The sequence below is a fragment of the Diorhabda carinulata genome, chromosome 7 (assembly GCF_026250575.1).
Source record: "Diorhabda carinulata isolate Delta chromosome 7, icDioCari1.1, whole genome shotgun sequence".
NCBI classification, from domain to species: domain Eukaryota; kingdom Metazoa; phylum Arthropoda; class Insecta; order Coleoptera; family Chrysomelidae; genus Diorhabda; species Diorhabda carinulata.
The window spans coordinates 16,820,333-16,842,139 of NC_079466.1; the positions used below are offsets into that span (position 1 = coordinate 16,820,333).

General features: G+C 32.4%; 4 protein-coding genes across 6 annotated transcripts; 1 reads left to right on the forward strand and 3 right to left on the reverse strand.

Moving 5' to 3' along the window:
• Nucleotides 1-322: 322 nt before the first annotated feature.
• Nucleotides 323-2,733, forward strand: LOC130896743 (putative nuclease HARBI1). Its single transcript, XM_057805036.1, has 2 exons — nt 323-927; nt 1,677-2,733. The coding sequence occupies exons 1-2, from the start codon at nt 514-516 to the stop codon at nt 2,400-2,402; spliced, it is 1,140 nt and encodes a 379-aa protein (XP_057661019.1). The 5' UTR covers nt 323-513; the 3' UTR covers nt 2,403-2,733.
• Nucleotides 951-3,867, reverse strand: LOC130896744 (uncharacterized). Its single transcript, XM_057805037.1, has 4 exons — nt 3,427-3,867; nt 2,753-2,997; nt 2,497-2,629; nt 951-1,523 (listed from the first exon to the last, which is right to left on the reverse strand). The coding sequence occupies exons 2-4, from the start codon at nt 2,995-2,997 to the stop codon at nt 1,008-1,010; spliced, it is 894 nt and encodes a 297-aa protein (XP_057661020.1). The 5' UTR covers nt 3,427-3,867; the 3' UTR covers nt 951-1,007.
• Nucleotides 3,868-12,883: 9,016 nt separating this feature from the next.
• LOC130896747 (uncharacterized) lies at nt 12,884-15,296 on the reverse strand. 2 transcript variants are annotated; one of them, XR_009059613.1, is made up of 2 exons: nt 15,129-15,229; nt 12,884-13,331 (listed from the first exon to the last, which is right to left on the reverse strand). XR_009059613.1 is itself a non-coding variant. In XM_057805040.1 (2 exons), the coding sequence occupies exons 1-2, from the start codon at nt 15,044-15,046 to the stop codon at nt 12,971-12,973; spliced, it is 396 nt and encodes a 131-aa protein (XP_057661023.1). In that variant the 5' UTR covers nt 15,047-15,296; the 3' UTR covers nt 12,884-12,970. The 2 variants fall into 2 exon arrangements, 1 of the variants encoding a protein (XP_057661023.1); XM_057805040.1 differs by having other exon boundaries at nt 15,012-15,296.
• A 995-nt stretch (nt 15,297-16,291) lies between these two features.
• LOC130896745 (polyubiquitin-C) lies at nt 16,292-21,781 on the reverse strand. 2 transcript variants are annotated; one of them, XM_057805038.1, is made up of 2 exons: nt 21,429-21,781; nt 16,292-18,661 (listed from the first exon to the last, which is right to left on the reverse strand). In XM_057805038.1, exon 2 carries the CDS (start codon nt 18,658-18,660, stop codon nt 16,375-16,377), a length of 2,286 nt encoding a protein of 761 aa, XP_057661021.1. In that variant the 5' UTR covers nt 18,661; nt 21,429-21,781; the 3' UTR covers nt 16,292-16,374. The 2 variants fall into 2 exon arrangements, with proteins under 2 accessions (XP_057661021.1, XP_057661022.1); XM_057805039.1 differs by lacking the exon at nt 21,429-21,781 and adding an exon at nt 21,090-21,405.
• Nucleotides 21,782-21,807: the final 26 nt, after the last annotated feature.

Here is a 21,807-nt window from a genome sequence, read left to right on the forward strand (position 1 = left end):
GTTGGTGTAATACAATACTTTTATTTGAAAGACTTTAGCCCAACCAATATAGAAGCTAAGCTAGATACGACTGCCCCTTCGTTATCACCAGTAAAATATTGGACAGAGTTTAAACGATGCCGTATGACCTGCCAGGACCAGCATCGCAGTGGTGACGACTCCAGAAATGTTGAAGAAAATCTAAGGAGCGGTACTCAATGATCGTCGACTGAAAGTGCGTGAGCTAGCAGACATAGTAGGGATTTCAAAAAGAGCTGTACGTCGCGTATTAACTGGAGCTTCGTTCCAAATATTGCGTACTTATTATATAATATAAGCAGAGCATACACGGTCAATAAAACTGACAGTAGGTATTGATAAAAGTACTGAAGGTGCCCTTCTTCAGTATTTTCTGTGATTACACGATCATTATTACTGAAAGTATTACTGATGTTCGTTTAATTCACACGGTCATTATTACTGTCAATATTATTCGTCAGTTCCCGCTTTCCATCCTTTAGTAGATAACTTAACATGGATAGAGCCTGTTTGGCAATAGTTATAGCTTCTGCTGTTGTAAAAAAAAGAAAAAAAAGAAGAATATGGGTTAAGGATTGGCTGTTGGAAAGAGACAGGTACACCCATTTAAACCTATTGAATGAAATAGTAGTTAAAAATCCTGCAGATTTCAAAAATTATTTTCGAATGAGTGAAACAACGTTTTTAACTTTATTGGACATGGTTTCACCTCATATTAAAAAGCAAGACACTAATATGAGACAAAGTATCAGTCCAAAAGAGCGACTCGCTGTTACTTTGCGATACCTGGCGACAGGAAGAAATTTTGCTGACCTCAAGTTCTCAGCATTGATTTCCCCAGCAGCAATTAGTTCAATGATAATTGAAACATGTGAAACTCTCATCTATGTGCTTCGAGATTATATCAAGGTAAGTTGAACAAAAAAATTCAATTAGTAAAATATTTTATTAGTATGTATAGGCATTTATACACTTTACAAAATTTTATTTTATTCAGAAAATGTATGATAGTAGTCCTTCAAGTTATTTTTTGATGAAATGCCGTTATCATCGATTGGATCATAATTGTTATTATTGTTTAAAATCATAATTTTTTGGGGGGAAGTGGTGGTGGTAGAAGGGACATGGACTGGACTAGGAAGGGTTCCGTTCAGTATTTGGGAAGGATTTGATGAATGGAGGCAGGAAGATTGCGGCTCGTTGATTTTAACGGAGTTGTGATGCAGATTCCCCATTGTAGCCTCAAATAAAATGTCGTTTATGGCCTTTTCGGCAAGTATTTTTTGGGACGCATCCAAATTTTGCAATTTTGTAGCCCAAACTTTCGCTAAGTTAAGATTGTAATCTCCTTCTTTTTCCTTGGTCAGGTACTCACACGCTAAATTCAGCAAATCTGATTGTTTATTACATTTTTTTTGTTTTTTGGATTTTCTGTTGTAATTTATTGAAGTCGAAGGCTGAGTGATAACATCGTCCTCTGGAATTATGTTTGTAGTTTCTTGAGCCTAAAAAATAAAACAAGAGTTAAAAAATTCCTCGATGTTCATATTTCATGCTTTAAAAATGATTGACATTCTTTGTAACTAATTACAGCAAATTTTTATTACTACTAATAATAACAATCTTATTATTATTTAAAAAATATTTTTTTTTTACAGCTTCCCTTAACAGAAGAGGAATGGTTATTAACTGCAGCAGAATTCAGCAAGAACTGCCACTTTCCTACTTGTCTCGGAGCTCTTGATGGAAAGCATATCGCCATAAAAAAACCGGCTAATACCTCCTCTCTGTATTATAATTATAAAGGACACTTTAGCATTGTTTTAATGGCATTGGTCAATGCAAATAAGGAATTTATAATGGTGGATGTAGGAGCTAATGGTAGGATCTCCGACGGTGGGGTCCTCTTTTATACAAAATTTTGGGATTTGTTTCTAAAAAAGCAATTGCATATTCCACCTCCCACAAAGTTACCAGGTTCAGAGGATTATTTTCCTTACGTTTTTGTGGCAGATGAGGCCTTTGCTTTGCACTGCAACCTTATGAAACCATACCCTCAAAAAAAATGTACAAAGGAGCAAGATACTTTCAATAAACGACTGTCCACAGCTCGATGTGTAGTCGAAAATGCCTTTGGCATTCTCGCATCAAGATTTGGTGTGTTTCAAAAGCCAATAAATCTTGGTCCTGACAAAGCAACAAAAATTACACTAGCATGCTGCTATCTGCATAATTACTTAAAAAAGGAATCTCTAAACTTTAGTGCACAAAACGAAATTGAAAGCATAGATGTAGGGGCTAGTCTTCGTGAAGAACATAGTAGGAATGCAAGCGACGCAAAATCCACAAGGGATAAATATTGTACATATTTTAATCTTACATAATAATTTGTCATAATACTTTTGCAAATGTTAATTTTTTATTTCAAAAAATTTAATACTGAAATTTATGGTAAAAACCAAACAATCAAAATCATACCTGTTCCTCTTCCTCGTTTTCCACATCAATCGACGAGTGGGTTTCGAATGGCTGCTCGATTTTATCAAGAAATTGAAGAGCATAAAATACCCATGACGACGGAGTGTAAATGTCTTCGGTACCACATCCAGACCTTTAATAACATAATAAATTCATTTCATATTTTCTTTTTTATATAATTATTATAAAAACAACTATACCTAATGCCTAAATAAAATTTTACTAAGAAAATCAAAATGTTGGTATATATTCTCACCTTTTCGAAGATTCAATTTTCTTAAGTTCTTTTCGAAAATTTGATCTTAATGTATTTATTTTTTTCCTGACATCGGAAATTTCCGCGTTAGGTTTTATTTTTTTGTACAAAGGCAATAATTTATTTAAGGCTTCCATCCTTTTATTTTTTTTCATGTAATTTGGATCTGTGGAGCTCCACAATTCGGGCATGGATTCAAAAGTATGAATAAATAATTTAAGATCTTCGTCCATATTATCCTCCATCTGCAAATTATTTAACAAAATGTAAATGAAGTTATGATTAATATTTTCGTTATTAACCCTCCGAGTACCATGGGGTCCTTTTGGGACCCAACACTTTTACGAGAATTTAACTTTCTCTGCTGTATGACCTTTGTAAACTCCGTTTTAAAATATTGTTTCTTCAGAAAATACAAGAAAAAACAAGTTGCACCTTTTATTTATTTTTGGGCATAAGTTAAAAGATGAGTAAACTTGAAGGTAAAATTCATTATTAGCATTCAAAAACATGTGAAAGTACCAAGTTTCAACTTCCTATTCAATAACCCAAGATTTAAAATGGAAAAAAATATTTGGGGTCCAAAAAGGACCCCTGTGGTACTTGACTTTCATGAGGACCGTGGTACCCAGAGGGTTAAATTCACAGTATTTTAAAAATAATCTTGTACTTACTTTGGATGCACGAGTTTTTGCACAATTTAATAACTGAGGAAGATAAATTTATCGTAATTAAACTTAATTTAACTTAATTTAAATAACGTAATTTAACTTAAATTCGTAAGAAAATAAGCAGGCTTCACGTTTTCAGAGAAAATAAACGGCAACTCTACAAAAAGCAAACCAACGTCGAACTCCAAGATTTCATCAATTAGATGGCACGTGTTTTCACAACCTAAACCCGCCTCATTACTGAAGAATGAAGCAAACCCGGCCACACGGTCATTATTACTGTCAGTATCCCCACTACTCGGCGACCAGAACTGAGGAATGAATGGATTGAAGCATCAATCTTCAGTACCCTCTTCAGTACTTCAATACCTCGGATTACACGATCAGTATTACTGACAATATTTTTCGATACTGTCAGTATTATTGACCGTGTATGCTCTGCTATAGATGGTATGTGCAAGACTAATAACTACCTGAATGCGATTCACAAGACTGAAAAGAAACGTACAAAAGCATTGAGTGAAACGGATTATGAAAAAAAATCAGACAGTTTGACTGACTAAAAACTTATATAAACGTGTAAACAGACTGTTAACAGCCTCTCCGTTTCATTTCAGTTTAGTAGAATCCTGTGTCTAATACTGTTCATCAGTTAACATGTAGGTTTCCATTCAAGAGTATAGTATTAAATTATGTCGAAAAACCACTATTTTATTGGTATATTCTAGGAAATGTAAGAATAAAACCATTGCTTGTGAGATGAGAAGGAGCCGAATTACCATAACTCAAACATCAGAGACGCCATCTGCACGTGTCTGTTGGAAAAAATAAATATAGGTTAACAAACTAAAAAGCTGTAAATTATTTTTTTTTAGATAAGATTTGAACAATAATGGGGAAAAAATACTAATAATATTGTGAAAAATGCGTTGAAATCAAAAATTTGGAACAAAGCGCCCCACGCTTTTTTCACAAAAATATTAGTATTTTTCATTCATTTTTGTTTTAAGCTTATTTTAGAAATTATTTTTAACTTAGCTTGATGTGCTTTAAATGCTTGTTTTTTATTTTTTTACACTTTTCACTTATGCAGATTGTATAGTAAATCTCCAACAGAGGGCAGACAGTTGTAATTTTTTTCTAGATGTAAAGAGGAAATTTACATAGATAATTTTTAAAATAAATTTGCAGGAAAAAATTTTTGGTACAGCGGGAACGGGATTTGAAGCCAAGACCGGCGAATCAAGTTAAAGACTTATCCTGCTCAGCTAACGAATGCAATTGAAGTGGTGGGATATACTAACAGTAATAAGCCACAAAGGAGAGTTACAAACAAACAGACCCACATACAGGTGAAGCTGATATAAGCAAGTTAAAATACAGAGAATACTGACAGTCTACATCCGTGACTATAATAATGACAATCTAAACATGAAATTTCATGAAATTAAATTCGAACTGACAAATTTCCAAGAAATAAAGTAACAAAAATTGATAACTGAACGGATTATGTGAAAAAAACACAGAAACGGGGTGAACTGACAGTTCGGATGGAGACGGAAATGAAAACTGAAATGAGTTTTAATACTATTTATAAGGAGCTTAACTTAGAAATGGAACATTTTCTTTTGAGTGGAAATTACTGATTCATTATAAATGAAATATATTTATATGAAATTCACATTATATATATATATATATATATATATATATGAACGCATGAACACATAAATCAGTTTTTGCCTAAAACCGCTTAGTGAAAAACTCAAATTTATAAGGGTTCAATTAGGTAAAATATAAAAACGACAAGGAAAATTTATCAATTCTAGAAATTGAATTCCAGTTCAGAAACATATCGTGCTTCAATCACTATCATCAATGTTGCAACCATCTAAACAAACCTTGCTGCAGAAAATGATATTGGCTGCATCCGTTGTAAATGCGTATCTATATGGTGAACCTTTTCACAATTTCACTTTTTCTCGACAAGAGGGACACTTTCTTGTTATTGTTTTCGCAACTGCAGAGTTGCTGAGAGGAGCCACGTTGAGTCACTGGAGGCCAGATTCGCTGAATAGGTCGAGTAGTCAGCCAATTCGAGTGCAAAATATGGACATGGCGATCACCGAGTGACGAGATGCGTTGTTCTGATGAAAAAGCACAGATGCAATCGCTTTGTTGCAATTTCTCTCTTCACCTTATCCACCTTATGCGTTATGCTCTTCTGTTATTGTTTCACCTTTTTTTAGAATAGTCGATAAAAACAATCCAGGGGATGTCCCAAAAAAACGGACGCCTCTATTTTTAGAGCAGAAAACTGTCTTTGTGTTTTTCAAAGCAGGTTCGCCCTTCACCACTGTCTTTATGATTTTTCAGTTTAAGGATGTAGTAGACTCAAAAAATCCGACTTTCTTAAACCACTTCAATAAACCCTGTTCATTTGAATGCGCTTTTGATGTAAAATGAGCAAACTCAGCAAGTGAACTTTTTTGATGATGTCTTTGATTGTTGCTATTTTTGGCCGTCCTTAACGCTCGTCGTCAGTCAAGCTGATACGGCCACATTTGAATTTAGCTGCTCATTTCCCTGTCGTGATTGATTTTTTCCATTTGCAGATGCATGCTGATTTACAATAATAAATATTTCATGACAGCTCAAGACTAATTTTTTCCATTTTCATAAAAATCTTCACAATGATTCACTTATATGATTGGCAAACGAAAACTAAGCGTTCAAAATAGCATTAATTTTGATTTTGACATCTTCGGGCTAAGAGAAATTCTTAAGACAACCCTCGTATACTGAATATTTGTTGTTTACTTTTTCAGATATGTTAGAATCGATATTTTTCTTAAATTAAACAACTGTGTGAACAGGTTTTTTATTATGTGGATATTGTAATAGTTTTTGAAAAGTACATAATGGCGCTGTATGTTTCAATTCAGTATCTAAAATAATAATTAATCGGGATACTATCAAATCCGAGAAAAATCTACGTTGTTAGAATCTGTCAACATAATTATTTCCTTTCGTTTCTAATATAAATCGTTAACCTTAAAATCCGAAGAAAAAATACAAGGGATTGATCCAAGTTTCAAATTTCCAATATCCCCCCGTTCTCAATGTTCATTCATCAACAACGCCCATGAATAAATTCCCAAAGAAGATAAATCTTCATCAATTCAAGTCAAACGAACACTGAATCCTCCTCGCCTTCCCAAAGTTGTTACCTTCTTAAGAAATTACATCACGCGTCCCTATAGTAGCCTTTCATATCCTCTCTAGTGTCAACAATACCAACAGGTATTGAATTCCTAAACGAGCACTAATCTTGAAATTTTCCTTTCCCCTTTTAACAGTGCAGAAAAGATTTGAAAGAATATAAAAGAAGTATTTGTATCTTTTTATTCTGTATTGAACTTCATCCGACATAGAATACATTCCAATTCAAACGGAAATATACCGGGCGCTGTCATTGAAATAGAAAAATATATAATTTAAAATGGAAAAACTAAAAGAAATTGAGTGAAAAAATAGAAAAATAAAAGCTTCACTACATTTAAAATGCATCGAAAATGTAATTTATCGACAACTATCGAATAATTTATGAATTACTAAGACCACTTAAAAATTTTTAAATAACCAGAATGGTATATACACAATCGAAATAGATGACTGGTATGGCTAACAAATTGGTCAGGTTCGAAAGCTGAGGAATACTGTTACGAAAAAGTTCGCAAAATGGGTCCTTAAGCCGTCCTTGCTTGGCTACAATGGAATTTTAAATTTCGGCGAAGACGCATATTTTTTATACATTACGGAATTCGTTTGATCTTAAGTTTTTCTATAGCAAGCGGTTTATTTATATTGTTTCTTTTGGATAATTTCTAGGAACGTCTATTTATTTATTTGTTTTGTTTCTGTATGTTCTAGAAGTATGGATAAGTCTTTTGGGACATTTTTTAATCATATATAAGGAGTTTTGTAGTGCAGTTGAGTTCAGTTTATAATAAATAGTTGTAGTGAACAGAACGAATTAGCCAAGTAATCGAAGAATTTAAATAAATTATTCAAGTTAGTTCAATGTAGTGTATAGTATTTAAATAAATTAAATACGTGAGAGACAGTGTAGTGTATAGTATTTAAATAAATTAAGTATTTGAGAGACAGTGTTTATCAATAAACCCCACGAATAGAAATCGTAGAAATAAATTAGGAAAACATTACAATACTGAACTTCACAATGAGACTAATCCGCACAATATTAAAGTCAAGTATTAAGTGAAATGATTTTTTAGTGAACTCGGCTTGGTTATTTTATTTAATAATAACTGACATTAAAATGACACGCAATTTAAGAACCTCTCGTCCAAATATAATTTGTACTTGACTCATTCCAGCGCACATGATTTTTGTTTTAAACTTTTTTTGGTTCAACAATATATTTATATTATTTTACGAATATGTAATATTATCTTAATAAAAATAGTAATTTTTAAGGTTTTATTAATAAAATGTTATATAAGTTAAGAAATAACTAATATTCAACGCTCATATACTTTACAAAATGAAAGATTCTTCTAGAGCAGGGGTGGACAAAAGCCGGCCCGCGGGCGGATCCGGTTCTTTTGCTTACTTTATCCGGCCCGTTGAAAAATCTTGCATGCAATTTTTTTAATCACTCATATACGATTATGTCGAAATCAACAGTATTTATATGCGTAGTGTACATATAAAAAATAAAATATACAGTGTGAATTTTATGTATGGAACGCCTCAATTATGTCGGTAACGATTTTTATAAATTTTTGTGTACAAATGTCTTTTATATGAAAAAGAATTGATATTTTAATGATATTAGGATATGGTAGAAGTCAACAAGAAACATGTAATATCTTTAATAATTTATATCCTAACCGAAATCTCATAACAAGATCTAGTGTCAGTGAATTACTAAAAAATTTTAACGAAGCAAGTTCAGTAAAACTGCATCAACTGAAAACAAATCTTTAAATGTTTAAATGTGTCATGTTAGAAGTAGATCCACATCTGTGAAGTAGAAAAATTGCGAATTTTAGAAAACATATAGTAAATGCGATTACAGCAGATGTTCAAAGTGTTGCCTCTTACTTTAATAAAACAAGCTTGTGAGATTTTAAAAGATTTGCAGTACATTTTGCAACATCTCTGACTGATCAATTCTTCTTATCTCAGTGGTAATCCTATCTTCTATTTCCTGAATATTGGCAGGTTTTGATTCATCTGAAGAAAATTATTTGTTACTTGATGCTTTCGCTAATTAATGAATAGAATGAATAGAAAAATTTAAAAAGATAACGTTGTTGAATAAAATTATACATTGATTCCTTAAAATATATTATTCGTTTATGATATTTCCTATTTTTAATGTATGAATCATTTAAAGATATTCAAATATTCATTTTATAAAAGATAAAAGTGTGAATCTATAGAAATTGTGAGAATATTATGAGTTTTTGATTGGGGCGTTAGGGAAATAAATTTTTTTAAAGTTGGGAACACTGATAGAATTGAACGTGTACTCGTCTCATTATTCGGGAGACGACAGGTCGCAGCACGCGTAGTTTTTACTTTGATTCAACACCAGTCGCATACTCGTCATTTATTTTGAGACTAATACTTTTTATTTTACCAAACAAAATAATATCGAGAAAAGCAAGTTAAGCTGTTGCACACAAAATTGCTAAGTTCTTCGAACCTTTTACTGAAGAAGAATTTGCTCCTTCATCTCTGGTTCTATCATCATAGCTTGGATACTATCTTGTCGCAACTGAAATCCTCAACTTTTTAGGGAAGGTCATATAAAATAGTGAACCAAATAGCAGCAATGATACTGTTTTAATTAGTTCTCACGAATGCTAGAGTATTAGTTTACTCTGATGAGATGCAACCATATCCAAATCGGTTAACGGATTACTTCTTTGTTACCTTACAATATCGAGCTATTAGAGATGTCTATATCGATCGATGTCAGGTTATTCGGAGAAGATATAGTTCAATGTTCGTCGAGACATTGACTCGATAAAGTAGTTCTTTCCTTCGAGATATTGCAGATTCCGTTTTCAAATCATAAAACTCCTGTCAAATTCATTGTATATTATTCATATTATAGACAAATTAAACCTCCGATCATGGATATACGGAGTATATTCAAGTGAAATCAGGAATTTTCTAAATAAATTATAATTATTGCAACATTATATGACTTTTTCACATTTGAAAATAGAGTGGATTTACAATACAAATATTCGCCTATCACAATATGATAAATATCTCCATAGCTTGCAGCTGTAAAGAAACAAACATGTTTGGAGTCCCTTTTTTCGTTGAATTCGATTTAGATAAACATCTTTCGTTCCGTCACAACTTCAAATTAGACCCTTTACTAAACTCAATTCTTCCGCTTCCATTACTCTTGCAGATATTTTCCGAGGAATTCAAATATAAATGGAAATACAAAATCCAAAGTTGGATTTACGCAAAGAGGATCATCCAAAAACAAAAAAATATTATATCTGGGAATTACAGAAAGAAAACTCAATCCCAGGAACTAAACCTGAAATATTGTGGCAATTATTTTTTATGTTACCAAACAGTGAACGGCAGCTTTTCGTTTGGCGGCACTGGGTCGTGGTTCGATTGAAAAATTTCGAAAGTTACATTAAATGACTGAGTTTTTGATGGCATGGAACTCAGAAACCTCTGAATAATTTTAGACAGACTATTATGAAATAGTAATCAAAAATTCCCAATTATATTTTATTATTCTTTAATGATCAATAATAGTGATTATGTTCCAAAATCAACTCGGTTATTGTCAAGAAGTGAATGGTGGTCATTTTTAACATTCAATTTAATTGCAAAGTATATTGAAAAATGCATTCTTGATATTATGCGACATTATTATCGTCATTAAACGTAAAGTTTTGTGATAGAGACATTATCAAAATCTTACATCTTAAAAATCAATTTTCTCAGCTATAATTGCACCAAATTTTATTTATTTAATTTATTTTTTTTATTTGAAATTTTCGATGGATCGCTTATAATTGTGGGGGGTGCTAGAAGTGGATAATATTTTCATACTGTAAATTGTCAATTCAAGAATAAAAATCGACCTGTTGCAGGTTTTTTCACATAGTACATAATAATTTATTCCACGCATATGGACCACATTATATAAAACCATACTTCCGATCGTTCCCTGGTGCAAATAAAGCAGTCCCGTTTGGCCCATGAAAAATTATGACAACACTACCTACTCACATCTTAATCACCCATTATAATTGTGACTTTATCATTGTATCTCATTTAAATGATGACTATAGATGGCCTCGGGAATATATGAACAGAAACTATTCTCGCTAGAATTTAGCGCTAGGGAAACGCCAATAACGTCGATGGAATTTGATTTGCATAACATATTTACAACATCGGTTACGATCAATATCGTAACCGATGAGAAAATGTATAGAAAGCTAGATATATAAGGAATTACCAATTGGTAATCCGTAATCACGAAATGTTTCATTGATAATTGAACTATAGACAGTAGTTACTAGAATATATATATAGTTAACTGACCTATATATATATATATATATATATATATATATATATATATATATATATATATATATATTGAGGATACTGAGATCTTACAGTATTTAGAAAATTCCTTTTCAACACGATGGAACATCTGTTCATTTTGCTGCAGCGGCAAGAAATTACTTAAACGTACATTTTAGAGAAAAATGGATTGGTCAGGGTGGACCCAATTGTTGGCCTCAAATATCACCTGACTTAAATCCTATCGATTTTTTATATGGGGTTATATGAAGTCATTAGTGTACAAAACAATAATCGAATCTGAACAAGATCTAATAGCTAGAATCCAAGTTGCAGCAGAAATCATTCAACCCCATCTAAATTTAACAAAATCTAACTGCAATCATCCCGGTTCACGAAAATTCAAAGTAATATTTTCTGCTCAAATGGCGGAAAATAAGAACGAAATATTCAAAGTTTCATGATAAAAGTTACGCAGCAACGCTTTTGTAGAATAAACGTGAAAATACTTGCGGTTGTTTTTCATATCACATTCCAGACTCAGTCGGGTAGATAAATTCTGAACTCGAAGAATCGCAGATTTTCAGGTAATTCTACGGCTTCTAATAATTCAGCTAAACGTTCCATTCGAGATACACATCCCCAAAGACTTGTATATATTCAGAAAATACTTCCCAAGTGAAAAAGAAAATCACTGAGGAATCGCATCCAGGCAGCCAGGGATTTCCGATTAAACCGTATTGGGACAAAGTACATCAACTACGTAGATAAATAAAATACTAGACAAGGAAAATCTAAGGATGCAGTAAAGTATGTAAGAGATTTATTACGGAAATTGGAATGTTACGAGGTATATCCAGAAAGTAAGATTACCAACATTATCCCTTTGAAAGTGAACATCAGTCTTTTCAATTGCAAATGCGTAACAGATATATAACTTATCAAACCAAATGTTAGATGGACCTGTATGAGCTGGAAACTCTTAATCTTGAATGCACATTTAATTGCGTGAAAAATGCGAAAACTGCAGTATGCTGAAAGTTGTTTGGTCATAAATATTACAGCTCTAATGCCGATCGCAGCTGATCACGTTTTCTTACACCTAAGGAATCCATGTTCTCTAGCACATATTAACAATTCAATAAAAATTATCCTTTTTTATGCTTATCTGAATGCTATTCTTTTCCTATCACTCTAGGCCGAAACACACTAGCAACACGTCATCCCACGCCACATGTCGAATATATATGCATACGTTTTACCATTTAATTCAATTGTCTATGTACACACTCAGCCCATCAAACACCACCTCACGCCACGTCACGCCATCATGGAAAAGTATATGCACACATATTTGACACGTGGCGTGGTGTGGCGTGTTGCTAGTGGACTTCGGCCTATAGTATAGTCACCGCCGGAGAACATGCATAAGCTCGTTTTTTGCCACACCGCGTCGTAGGGAATGTGGTTCAAATATACAGATTGTCTTTATTTGTTACTAAAATAAACATTGACTTGACAGTGCTTAGTTTTCTTCTGTAAGAAAATGCCACGAATGTGCAATTCTACCAGAAAAGGTAGTATTTCTTTGGCAAAAGGATAAAATTGAGTTTTGTTCTTAATTGTGAATATTAGGTAATAAAAATATTTCAGATTTGGCCCCAATACCTTCAGCAACCAAACAAATATTAGAAAATAATGCCAAATAATCGAAATGGTAACATTGGTAACAAGAGTAACATTGAAGAAGAAATAATTATTAATAAAACGTATAAATTGCTCTTTATTTTTTCAAATAATTCTTGCCAAGCCCGCGTCAATGCTTTTTTTGAATTTTGTATTGTATAAGAGGTATGTTTATTTATTCAAGCTTGACTTTGGTGGTAAACTCATAAAAATACATGTACAAATACAATAAAACGAAAAAAAAGAACAATGCTTATAACTGGTAATGGATGTTTTGCAATCCACAAGCTTGTGTTCCTGAATAATGTTCTGGAGGCACTGTATATTCTTGTAGGTTTTGTTGAGAATTTGTTTCTAAAGCATATCGTGCAGACACTGAATACCCTTGCTGGTTTTGTTGTGGACCAATATTTCCCTGTTTTTTTTTTGTTTGGAGAGCATCTATAATAACAGTATGAAGACGTGCCCTAACTTGAAGCTTTTCCAAGGAATCAAATTCAGAAAAATGTGGTAATAAGCTCACCCGAAAGTGATAATCCGGATTATTCATTAAATCGTCATTTTTATGTTGATCATTCTTTAATAGTATAGATTGGTGGCACTTCGACTCCATACTGAAAAAAAATATAAACATGAGCGCACCACAAAGGCGATGCCGCTCAAAAAAACGAACAAGATCGAGGCTCGAGCAGCGCGATGCGTTGCCGACTTCCGCTAGAACTGAACTTTGTTACTTTAAATAAAACAACCTATATATTAATACATTTTTGAAATCTTCGTAAAATTTTAGTAGTCAAAATAAAATTTGGACCACACCTGCATGTCTAACAATTTACAGAAAACATTTATTATCTGGATAACGGTAAGATTTAGGTATAGAAAAGTATACATGAATTTTCCTTATTTTTCACCTCTGAATACATTAAAATAGAGAACACCGGATGGTTCTTTCTAAAAAAATAGAGATATTTGATATTTATGTATGAAGTTAAACTTTGAACACTTTTTATACACACCTTGTATAAAATGAAAAATTTGTCAACATAGATTCAAATACGTATGATCTTGCTAAAAGCAACGGAATAAAAACTATTTTCATATCTTTAAGGGTATCCTCGTAAAAAAATAATTTATAAGGGTGTGCAACGGTCAAATTTTTTACAAAAGAAAACTCAAAAAATATGCATTTTTCGAAAAAAGTTTTTAGACAAAAGTATACTCAAATTTTTCGTTAATTTCAAAAATGTATTAATATATAGGATGTTCTATTTAAAATAACAAAGTTACAGACGGTTCTACTGGAAGTCGGATATCTTAGAAAATATTCGTCATAATTCAAATAGTCTTTAATAAGTTATCGATGTCCTCTCCTTCTCTCTCCCTCTCCCTCACTCACTCCCTCCCTATCTCTCTCTTTCCTTTTCTCTCTCTGGTATGTCCTAATTTTTTGCCTCAGCCCTTCGACGATCTCTGTCATCAAAGGGGATGGAGAAAATTTGAAATCTTGAATCACTGAATAGTCTCTATCTTCGTTAAGTCCAAGACAATGTCTCGACAACAGATAATTTTTATTCTCCACCTCTCTCTCTCTCTCTCTCTTTCTCTCTCTCTCTTTCTCTCTGTCCTCTCTCTCTTTCTCTCTCTCTGTACTAATTTAAATACATAGTTATGGAATGGAATTTAGCAATGATCTGCAATATCAATGTTTTATTTGTACGAGGTCTTAGTTAAGTATAATAAATTTGACGAGAATGACTTTAGACTTTATTGGAGCATCAGGACAGCAAGTGAAATTTAAAATTTTATAGAATGTTTTTTATCATAGTCATATAATCTTGTAATATGGTTTTTTATTTTTGTTTCATCTTTGCAATCATGTGAATTTTAGTACAACCAATGGCATCTACCAATGATGATAACTAAATAGATCTACGGATTTACAGATTTCTTTCTTTCGATTCTTAACGTTGAAATGTGTAGATGGCGGTAGAAACAGTAGGATTACTTTTTATAACTTGTCGAAAAGAAAATTGAAACAATTTGGAATATGCAAAATTAGAAATGTATTTATCTGCACACTACACTTTTTGAAATTAATTAATCAATTAATCTTCTTATAGCATCCAAATGTCAAGCGATTAATACATTCAAGAATAAAATGTACTTGTCTAAAGCAGAATCAAATTGCTAGATTTATAAATAAATGTTTATACTATACCATGCTATGAGATACATAATTTCAAAGAAACGCAGTATGGACGATTTTATATATGATAAGAAATAAATCGACGTACTTTTCATTATCCACTAGCCAGGGCCGAATTTGCATTAGGACAAAAATGGTAATTGCCCCGCAGGCTACATGGACCGTAGGGAACACTGGTAATTTTTTTGCTTAATGTGTTTATTACCGTTAGTATATGATAGAGCCGGCAAGGGACGAAATAATTTCTCTGGCACAATTTATGATACAATATGTTATAACATTATCGGAATACCGCCAAAGTCAAAGATACCGCTCGTATGAAGATGATAGATTAGACAATCATTTGTATCTAAGAAATTAGCTTACTTCACACATGTACTAAAAAATAACAAAACATACATGTATTGAAATGATTCTTCTCTTTATGTTATATATGGTCTCGAACGATACCCAGCCAAATCATATACAATATGATTTGGTTGGGTGCCGAAAGGCAAAAGGCCAAATTTAAGAAGACTGAAGAAGTAGACAATATGATTTTTTGTGGTTATATTAGTGTTTACAACCTATATGAAATTAATGAAACTCAATGAAGCAATGAAATAAAAACGGCCAGGCTTGTCAAATCGGAAAGGTTAAGTGTGCCACCATGATAATGCAAGGCCTCACACATCTTTGGAAACTATTGGAGCTTAGCTAGGAAGTGATGCCACATCCCCCTACAGCCTTGATCTGGCAACATCTTATTACCATTTATTTCGAATTTTGCAAAATTCTTTGAAGTCAGAACTTTTTGTTGATACAGACCAGAAATTCTATAAGCGCGGAATCATGAATTTGAAATTATAATGGCAAAATGTCCTTGAGCAAAGTAGAAAATTTATAATTGATTAAAAAGAATTCTGTTCAAGTGTTTTATTTTATACTAAAAACCCGAAATTACTTTGTAGCTAACCAATATATAAACCCAAAAAAAAATAAAGTAGAAAGAACTCTCTAAATCGTTTGGTATAATCCCAATTAATTAGAAATCACTATAAGGCAAGTTAATCTGTTAGTTCCTTATAATAAAAAAATTAGGAGTAATTTTTAAAAAACAAATATATAAAATCCAAAAAACAATAGCTTTAAAATATTTACAAAGTGGCTCTTTTTCTGATTTATTATTATCTGTAATTATCAATATCAATAAGAAATTCAGTCCTTAGATACTGTTCAGTTTTTCCGTTAATCAACTGGAATAAAATAAACAAATTCTATTTAATTACATACTAATAATTTGTAAAATATATCTGGTGAAAAGATGTTACTTTATAATCAATTCTAAAGTGTATTCAGGTTTATAAATGAAAACAAAATTCACGTTAAGATCAAGATCATTTTATTTTGTATTATCAAGCAGTATTGAAATAAAAAATCAGCCTTTTAAAGAAATCAAAAACAAAAATAAATCAATTTCCGCCTCTCAAACGCAATACCAAATGAAGAGTAGATTCTTTTTGGATGTTGTAGTCAGAAAGAGTTCTGCCATCTTCCAATTGTTTTCCGGCGAAGATCAAACGTTGCTGATCCGGTGGAATTCCCTCTTTATCTTGGATTTTAGCCTTGACATTTTCAATTGTGTCTGAGGGTTCTACTTCCAAAGTTATGGTCTTGCCAGTCAAAGTCTTGACAAAAATTTGCATGCCACCTCTTAATCTCAATACCAAGTGGAGAGTAGATTCCTTCTGGATGTTGTAGTCGGACAAAGTTCTACCGTCTTCCAATTGTTTTCCGGCGAAGATCAAACGTTGCTGATCCGGTGGAATTCCCTCTTTATCTTGGATTTTAGCCTTGACATTTTCAATTGTGTCTGAGGGTTCTACTTCCAAAGTGATGGTCTTGCCAGTTAAAGTCTTGACAAAAATTTGCATGCCACCTCTTAATCTCAATACCAAGTGGAGAGTAGATTCCTTCTGGATGTTGTAGTCAGACAAAGTTCTACCGTCTTCCAATTGTTTTCCGGCGAAGATCAAACGTTGCTGATCCGGTGGAATTCCCTCTTTATCTTGGATTTTAGCCTTGACATTTTCAATTGTGTCTGAGGGTTCTACTTCCAAAGTTATGGTCTTGCCAGTCAAAGTCTTGACAAAAATTTGCATGCCACCTCTTAATCTCAATACCAAGTGGAGAGTAGATTCCTTCTGGATGTTGTAGTCGGACAAAGTTCTACCGTCTTCCAATTGTTTTCCGGCGAAGATCAAACGTTGCTGATCCGGTGGTATTCCCTCTTTATCTTGGATTTTAGCCTTGACATTTTCAATTGTGTCTGAGGGTTCTACTTCCAAAGTGATGGTCTTGCCAGTTAAAGTCTTGACAAAAATTTGCATGCCACCTCTTAATCTCAATACCAAGTGGAGAGTAGATTCCTTCTGGATGTTGTAGTCGGACAAAGTTCTACCGTCTTCCAATTGTTTTCCGGCGAAGATCAAACGTTGCTGATCCGGTGGAATTCCCTCTTTATCTTGGATTTTAGCCTTGACATTTTCAATTGTGTCTGAGGGTTCTACTTCCAAAGTGATGGTCTTGCCAGTCAAAGTCTTGACAAAAATTTGCATGCCACCTCTTAATCTCAATACCAAGTGGAGAGTAGATTCCTTCTGGATGTTGTAGTCGGACAAAGTTCTACCGTCTTCCAATTGTTTTCCGGCGAAGATCAAACGTTGCTGATCCGGTGGTATTCCCTCTTTATCTTGGATTTTAGCCTTGACATTTTCAATTGTGTCTGAGGGTTCTACTTCCAAAGTGATGGTCTTGCCAGTCAAAGTCTTGACAAAAATTTGCATGCCACCTCTTAATCTCAATACCAAGTGGAGAGTAGATTCCTTCTGGATGTTATAGTCGGACAAAGTTCTACCGTCTTCCAATTGTTTTCCGGCGAAGATCAAACGTTGCTGATCCGGTGGAATTCCCTCTTTATCTTGGATTTTAGCCTTGACATTTTCAATTGTGTCTGAGGGTTCTACTTCCAAAGTGATGGTCTTGCCAGTCAAAGTCTTGACAAAAATTTGCATGCCACCTCTTAATCTCAATACCAAGTGGAGAGTAGATTCCTTCTGGATGTTGTAGTCGGACAAAGTTCTACCGTCTTCCAATTGTTTTCCGGCGAAGATCAAACGTTGCTGATCCGGTGGAATTCCCTCTTTATCTTGGATTTTAGCCTTGACATTTTCAATTGTGTCTGAGGGTTCTACTTCCAAAGTGATGGTCTTGCCAGTCAAAGTCTTGACAAAAATTTGCATACCACCTCTTAATCTCAATACCAAGTGAAGAGTAGATTCCTTCTGGATGTTGTAGTCGGACAAAGTTCTACCGTCTTCCAATTGTTTTCCGGCGAAGATCAAACGTTGCTGATCCGGTGGAATTCCCTCTTTATCTTGGATCTTAGCCTTAACGTTTTCAATTGTGTCTGAGGGTTCGACTTCCAAGGTGATGGTCTTGCCAGTCAAGGTCTTAACGAATATTTGCATACCACCTCTCAATCTCAACACCAAGTGGAGAGTAGATTCCTTCTGGATGTTGTAATCAGATAGGGTTCTACCATCTTCCAATTGTTTTCCGGCAAAGATCAGACGCTGCTGATCTGGTGGAATACCTTCCTTATCTTGGATTTTAGCCTTGACATTTTCAATCGTGTCGGAGGGTTCAACTTCCAAGGTAATGGTTTTACCAGTTAAGGTCTTAACGAAGATCTGCATTCTGAAACAAAAAAAAAGTAACATTAATGCAAGATCCCATTAAACAACTGAAAGTTGGGGTTATGAAAATTAACAAACAACGGCACTTTATGGGAATACTAGCAACAATATTAATTAAGGAGACATAAAAAAAGGTAATTTCGGTAATACTCCACAATGTATAGGGTTCACGCCAGCATGGCGACATAGCGACAATTGTCGCCAAATCATCAAGAAATGTCGCCAAAATCATACACATCGACGACAAATTTGTCGCCCAAAATATTTTTAATAAACCTATGTTTTATATTTACTGTGCTGTTTTTGCATAAAAGAATTTATATATGCCGTAAAAATATGTATAAAAGTGTGTAGCATGCATATGTTAATTTTTTTGGATCACTAAATCATAACTTAGGTGGTCCTTTTGGACCACTAAATTTTAATTGCTGGTGTGAACCCTAACAATGTACATATAATTAATAGACTATCTATATGCAGCTTAATATTTTTGCCAGTTTAAAATTATAACATAAAAACTTTGTTCTCTATGAAAACAATAGAAAAAATATTCAACACAAAAATATTGTGACATGTAAGTTCTGCCCGATATGAAAATTACAGAAACATTAGTAAAAATAATCCACATCTACAATTTCATAATAAACAATAGCTTGAATTTTTATTTTTCATTAATTTTTATCTTTCAAACCTCCTTATATCCACTTCATTTGCATCTTTCAAATATAGAATTCAGTACATTAGTTAGTAGTACAAGCTCATCCCAACGATTTTTCCACCATACCTTCTTAAAAAATATATTTCTTGAAAATAGTTATTTGTTCTACAAATTATGAATCTTTCTCGTAAGAGTTGACTTTCTACCCTGGGTAATCTTTTCAAAATATATGTCACAGAAAACTTACACATTCTCTAACTATTTTTAGCTCTTCATATAAATCTTAAATATGAAGCCTGATATGAATACCAAAAAATACTTCATGAAGTATTAAATACAATAAAATATACATAAAATACAAATAGATTCACTCCACAAATATTTCGATAATGAATATGATAAAAACAATTTGTCAAAGTTTATAATCTGATCTGTAACATTTTTTGAACACATCCCTTTTTGTTGAGAAGATGAAATCACTCAAGATTAGTACAAATCATATAACACCCTAAAATGCACCAGGATCATCAATAAGCTTTTTGTTTCATTTTTATATCTATTGTTAATAATCAACTCAAAAATAAGTACAGAAAAAGGAGATTTTAATTACAATAGAAAAACTGTGTGTGTATGGGACCAGGACTAAACAAAATAAGGGCGGAGATACTTAGATTATCTTTATTTTGTTATTTATAAAGGGAAAGGTCATTTATTTATACACATCCTGTATGCAGAATAAGAATCAGCAGAATATTTAGGCTAATGGGATATTTGTAATTGTAAAATTCAACAAATATGTATATGTGAAATTTGGGATTAAATATATATCTAAAACAATGAATTTGATAAAATCTGTTTTTGGAAAATAAATCAGCTGACCTCTAATTCAAAAGTCACCTTTTTATTAAAGAATCAGCCACCATTTTAAAGTTTGCAATCTCTAGAATTATTAACTTCAGTTCATTTCACTTTTAGGTTATAATTAAATACATAAAGTAAATTCTTGGTCGGATTGAGATTGAAAATGAAAATTAACTTCACAACGCTAGTGAATTGGTATAAAAATAAATGTATTCCAGTAATATAAAAAAATGAACAATATTTAATATTGTGACAGAATTAATTATTTCCATTTGTGAAAGTGAAAGAAAAGTATTTATGATATTTACCAAAAAGTTTGTATCAAATTAAAAACAAAATTTCAATGTTGTACTAATTGATCGTGCCTGTTGATAATTATAAAGATCATAAAAAATATATATAAAATAATTCTAGAATTTAATGATGAAAAAGCAGTGTACAACATAAGAATAGAAATTATTGTGCAATTCTCCGTTGACAAATAATTGAAAATACAAATACATCTTCTACACAAAAGAAAAAGATTAAAAAGTTGTTGAAGCAATTACAACTAAATATATATGCGAAATAGTTGTATTGATTTATTTGCAGTGTTGATGTGAATGAAACAAAGAACGAGTATGGTGCGTCATTATAGGAGTTATCATGACAGCTGATTCAATAATTCTAGAAATTTCGTTGTTGAAAAATAAGTTTTAATAATACAGTAATAAAAGAATTAAAATAGTAAATGTAATCACTGACCGCATGTATTTAAAATTAAGATAACTAATGTTAACGTGATAGCAAAAATCTTATGAACTCGAATTGTATATTTCAAACATTTCAGAAATTAATATTTTAGTTGAACTATTAATCGAAACTAATTCGATTCTATAAATCTTTTTTGTTTGCAAAAAATAACACTTACGTTAAGTCTGGATGTAACAAACTCTGAACGAATTGCGATTCACTTATTGATTAAATTGCGCGTCAGTTATAATTGAAACAAAGAACGAAAACGAACACGTCACCTAAGGTCACATGACATCTGTCTTAATTCAATAATTCTAGAAATTTCCTAATGATACTTTTATACCTAACAAAATACAGATACGTTCTTTGTAGAAACAAAAAAAAAACAAAAAAAAGGTGAATAAAAACTATAACATTTAGTAAAAAACACGAAGTTTCTTAAAACAAATGTACCTAAAACATCTTGCTAAATACATCTATCTTTGTAACTAACAAACATAAAATTTGGTCTTACCTGCTTATTTTTCAATTTCACAATGATCTTAAAAATTCACAATCGCTCCGCTTTTTAACCGTAGGTCTACTAGCTTTAAAATTGTGTTCTATGCCAGGATTTGCCTCTTTATACCTTCGGTTCCCCCACTTATCAACCAAAATTGAACTCCTCAAACAAAAGCAAATTATTTTGTTTATCTTAACTACTAGAATTTTATACAAAATAACAAACACATGAGTTGTAAAGAAATATAATTAATCCAATTTTTCTAGTTTGCTCACAAACTCTACGTTCATTTTTCTTAAAATGCCACAAATATAAAAATAATAATTAGAAAAGTTTAGTTTTTACTAAATCAAAGTTTGTTACCCTGCTACCATAAAAGATCAATAATCCA

What these genes read in the sequence shown, in the direction of transcription:
- LOC130896743 (XM_057805036.1), top strand. Translation starts at nt 514, where the DNA reads ATGGATAGAGCCTGTTTGGCAATAGTTATAGCTTCTGCTGTTGTAAAA. An exon ending in TGCTTCGAGATTATATCAAG is followed by an intron (nt 928 to 1,676) that starts GTAAGTTGAACA and finishes TTTTTTTTACAG; the next exon opens with CTTCCCTTAACAGAAGAGGA.
- LOC130896744 (XM_057805037.1), bottom strand. Translation starts at nt 2,997, where the DNA reads ATGGAGGATAATATGGACGAAGATCTTAAATTATTTATTCATACTTTT. An exon ending in AAAATTGAATCTTCGAAAAG is followed by an intron (nt 2,630 to 2,752) that starts GTGAGAATATAT and finishes ATGTTATTAAAG; the next exon opens with GTCTGGATGTGGTACCGAAG. An exon ending in AAAACGAGGAAGAGGAACAG is followed by an intron (nt 1,524 to 2,496) that starts GTATGATTTTGA and finishes TTTATTTTTTAG; the next exon opens with GCTCAAGAAACTACAAACAT.
- LOC130896747 (XM_057805040.1), bottom strand. Translation starts at nt 15,046, where the DNA reads ATGCAAATTCGGCCCTGGCTAGTGGATAATGAAAA. An exon ending in TGGCTAGTGGATAATGAAAA is followed by an intron (nt 13,332 to 15,011) that starts GTACGTCGATTT and finishes ATTTTTTTTCAG; the next exon opens with TATGGAGTCGAAGTGCCACC.
- LOC130896745 (XM_057805038.1), bottom strand. Translation starts at nt 18,660, where the DNA reads ATGCAGATCTTCGTTAAGACCTTAACTGGTAAAACCATTACCTTGGAA.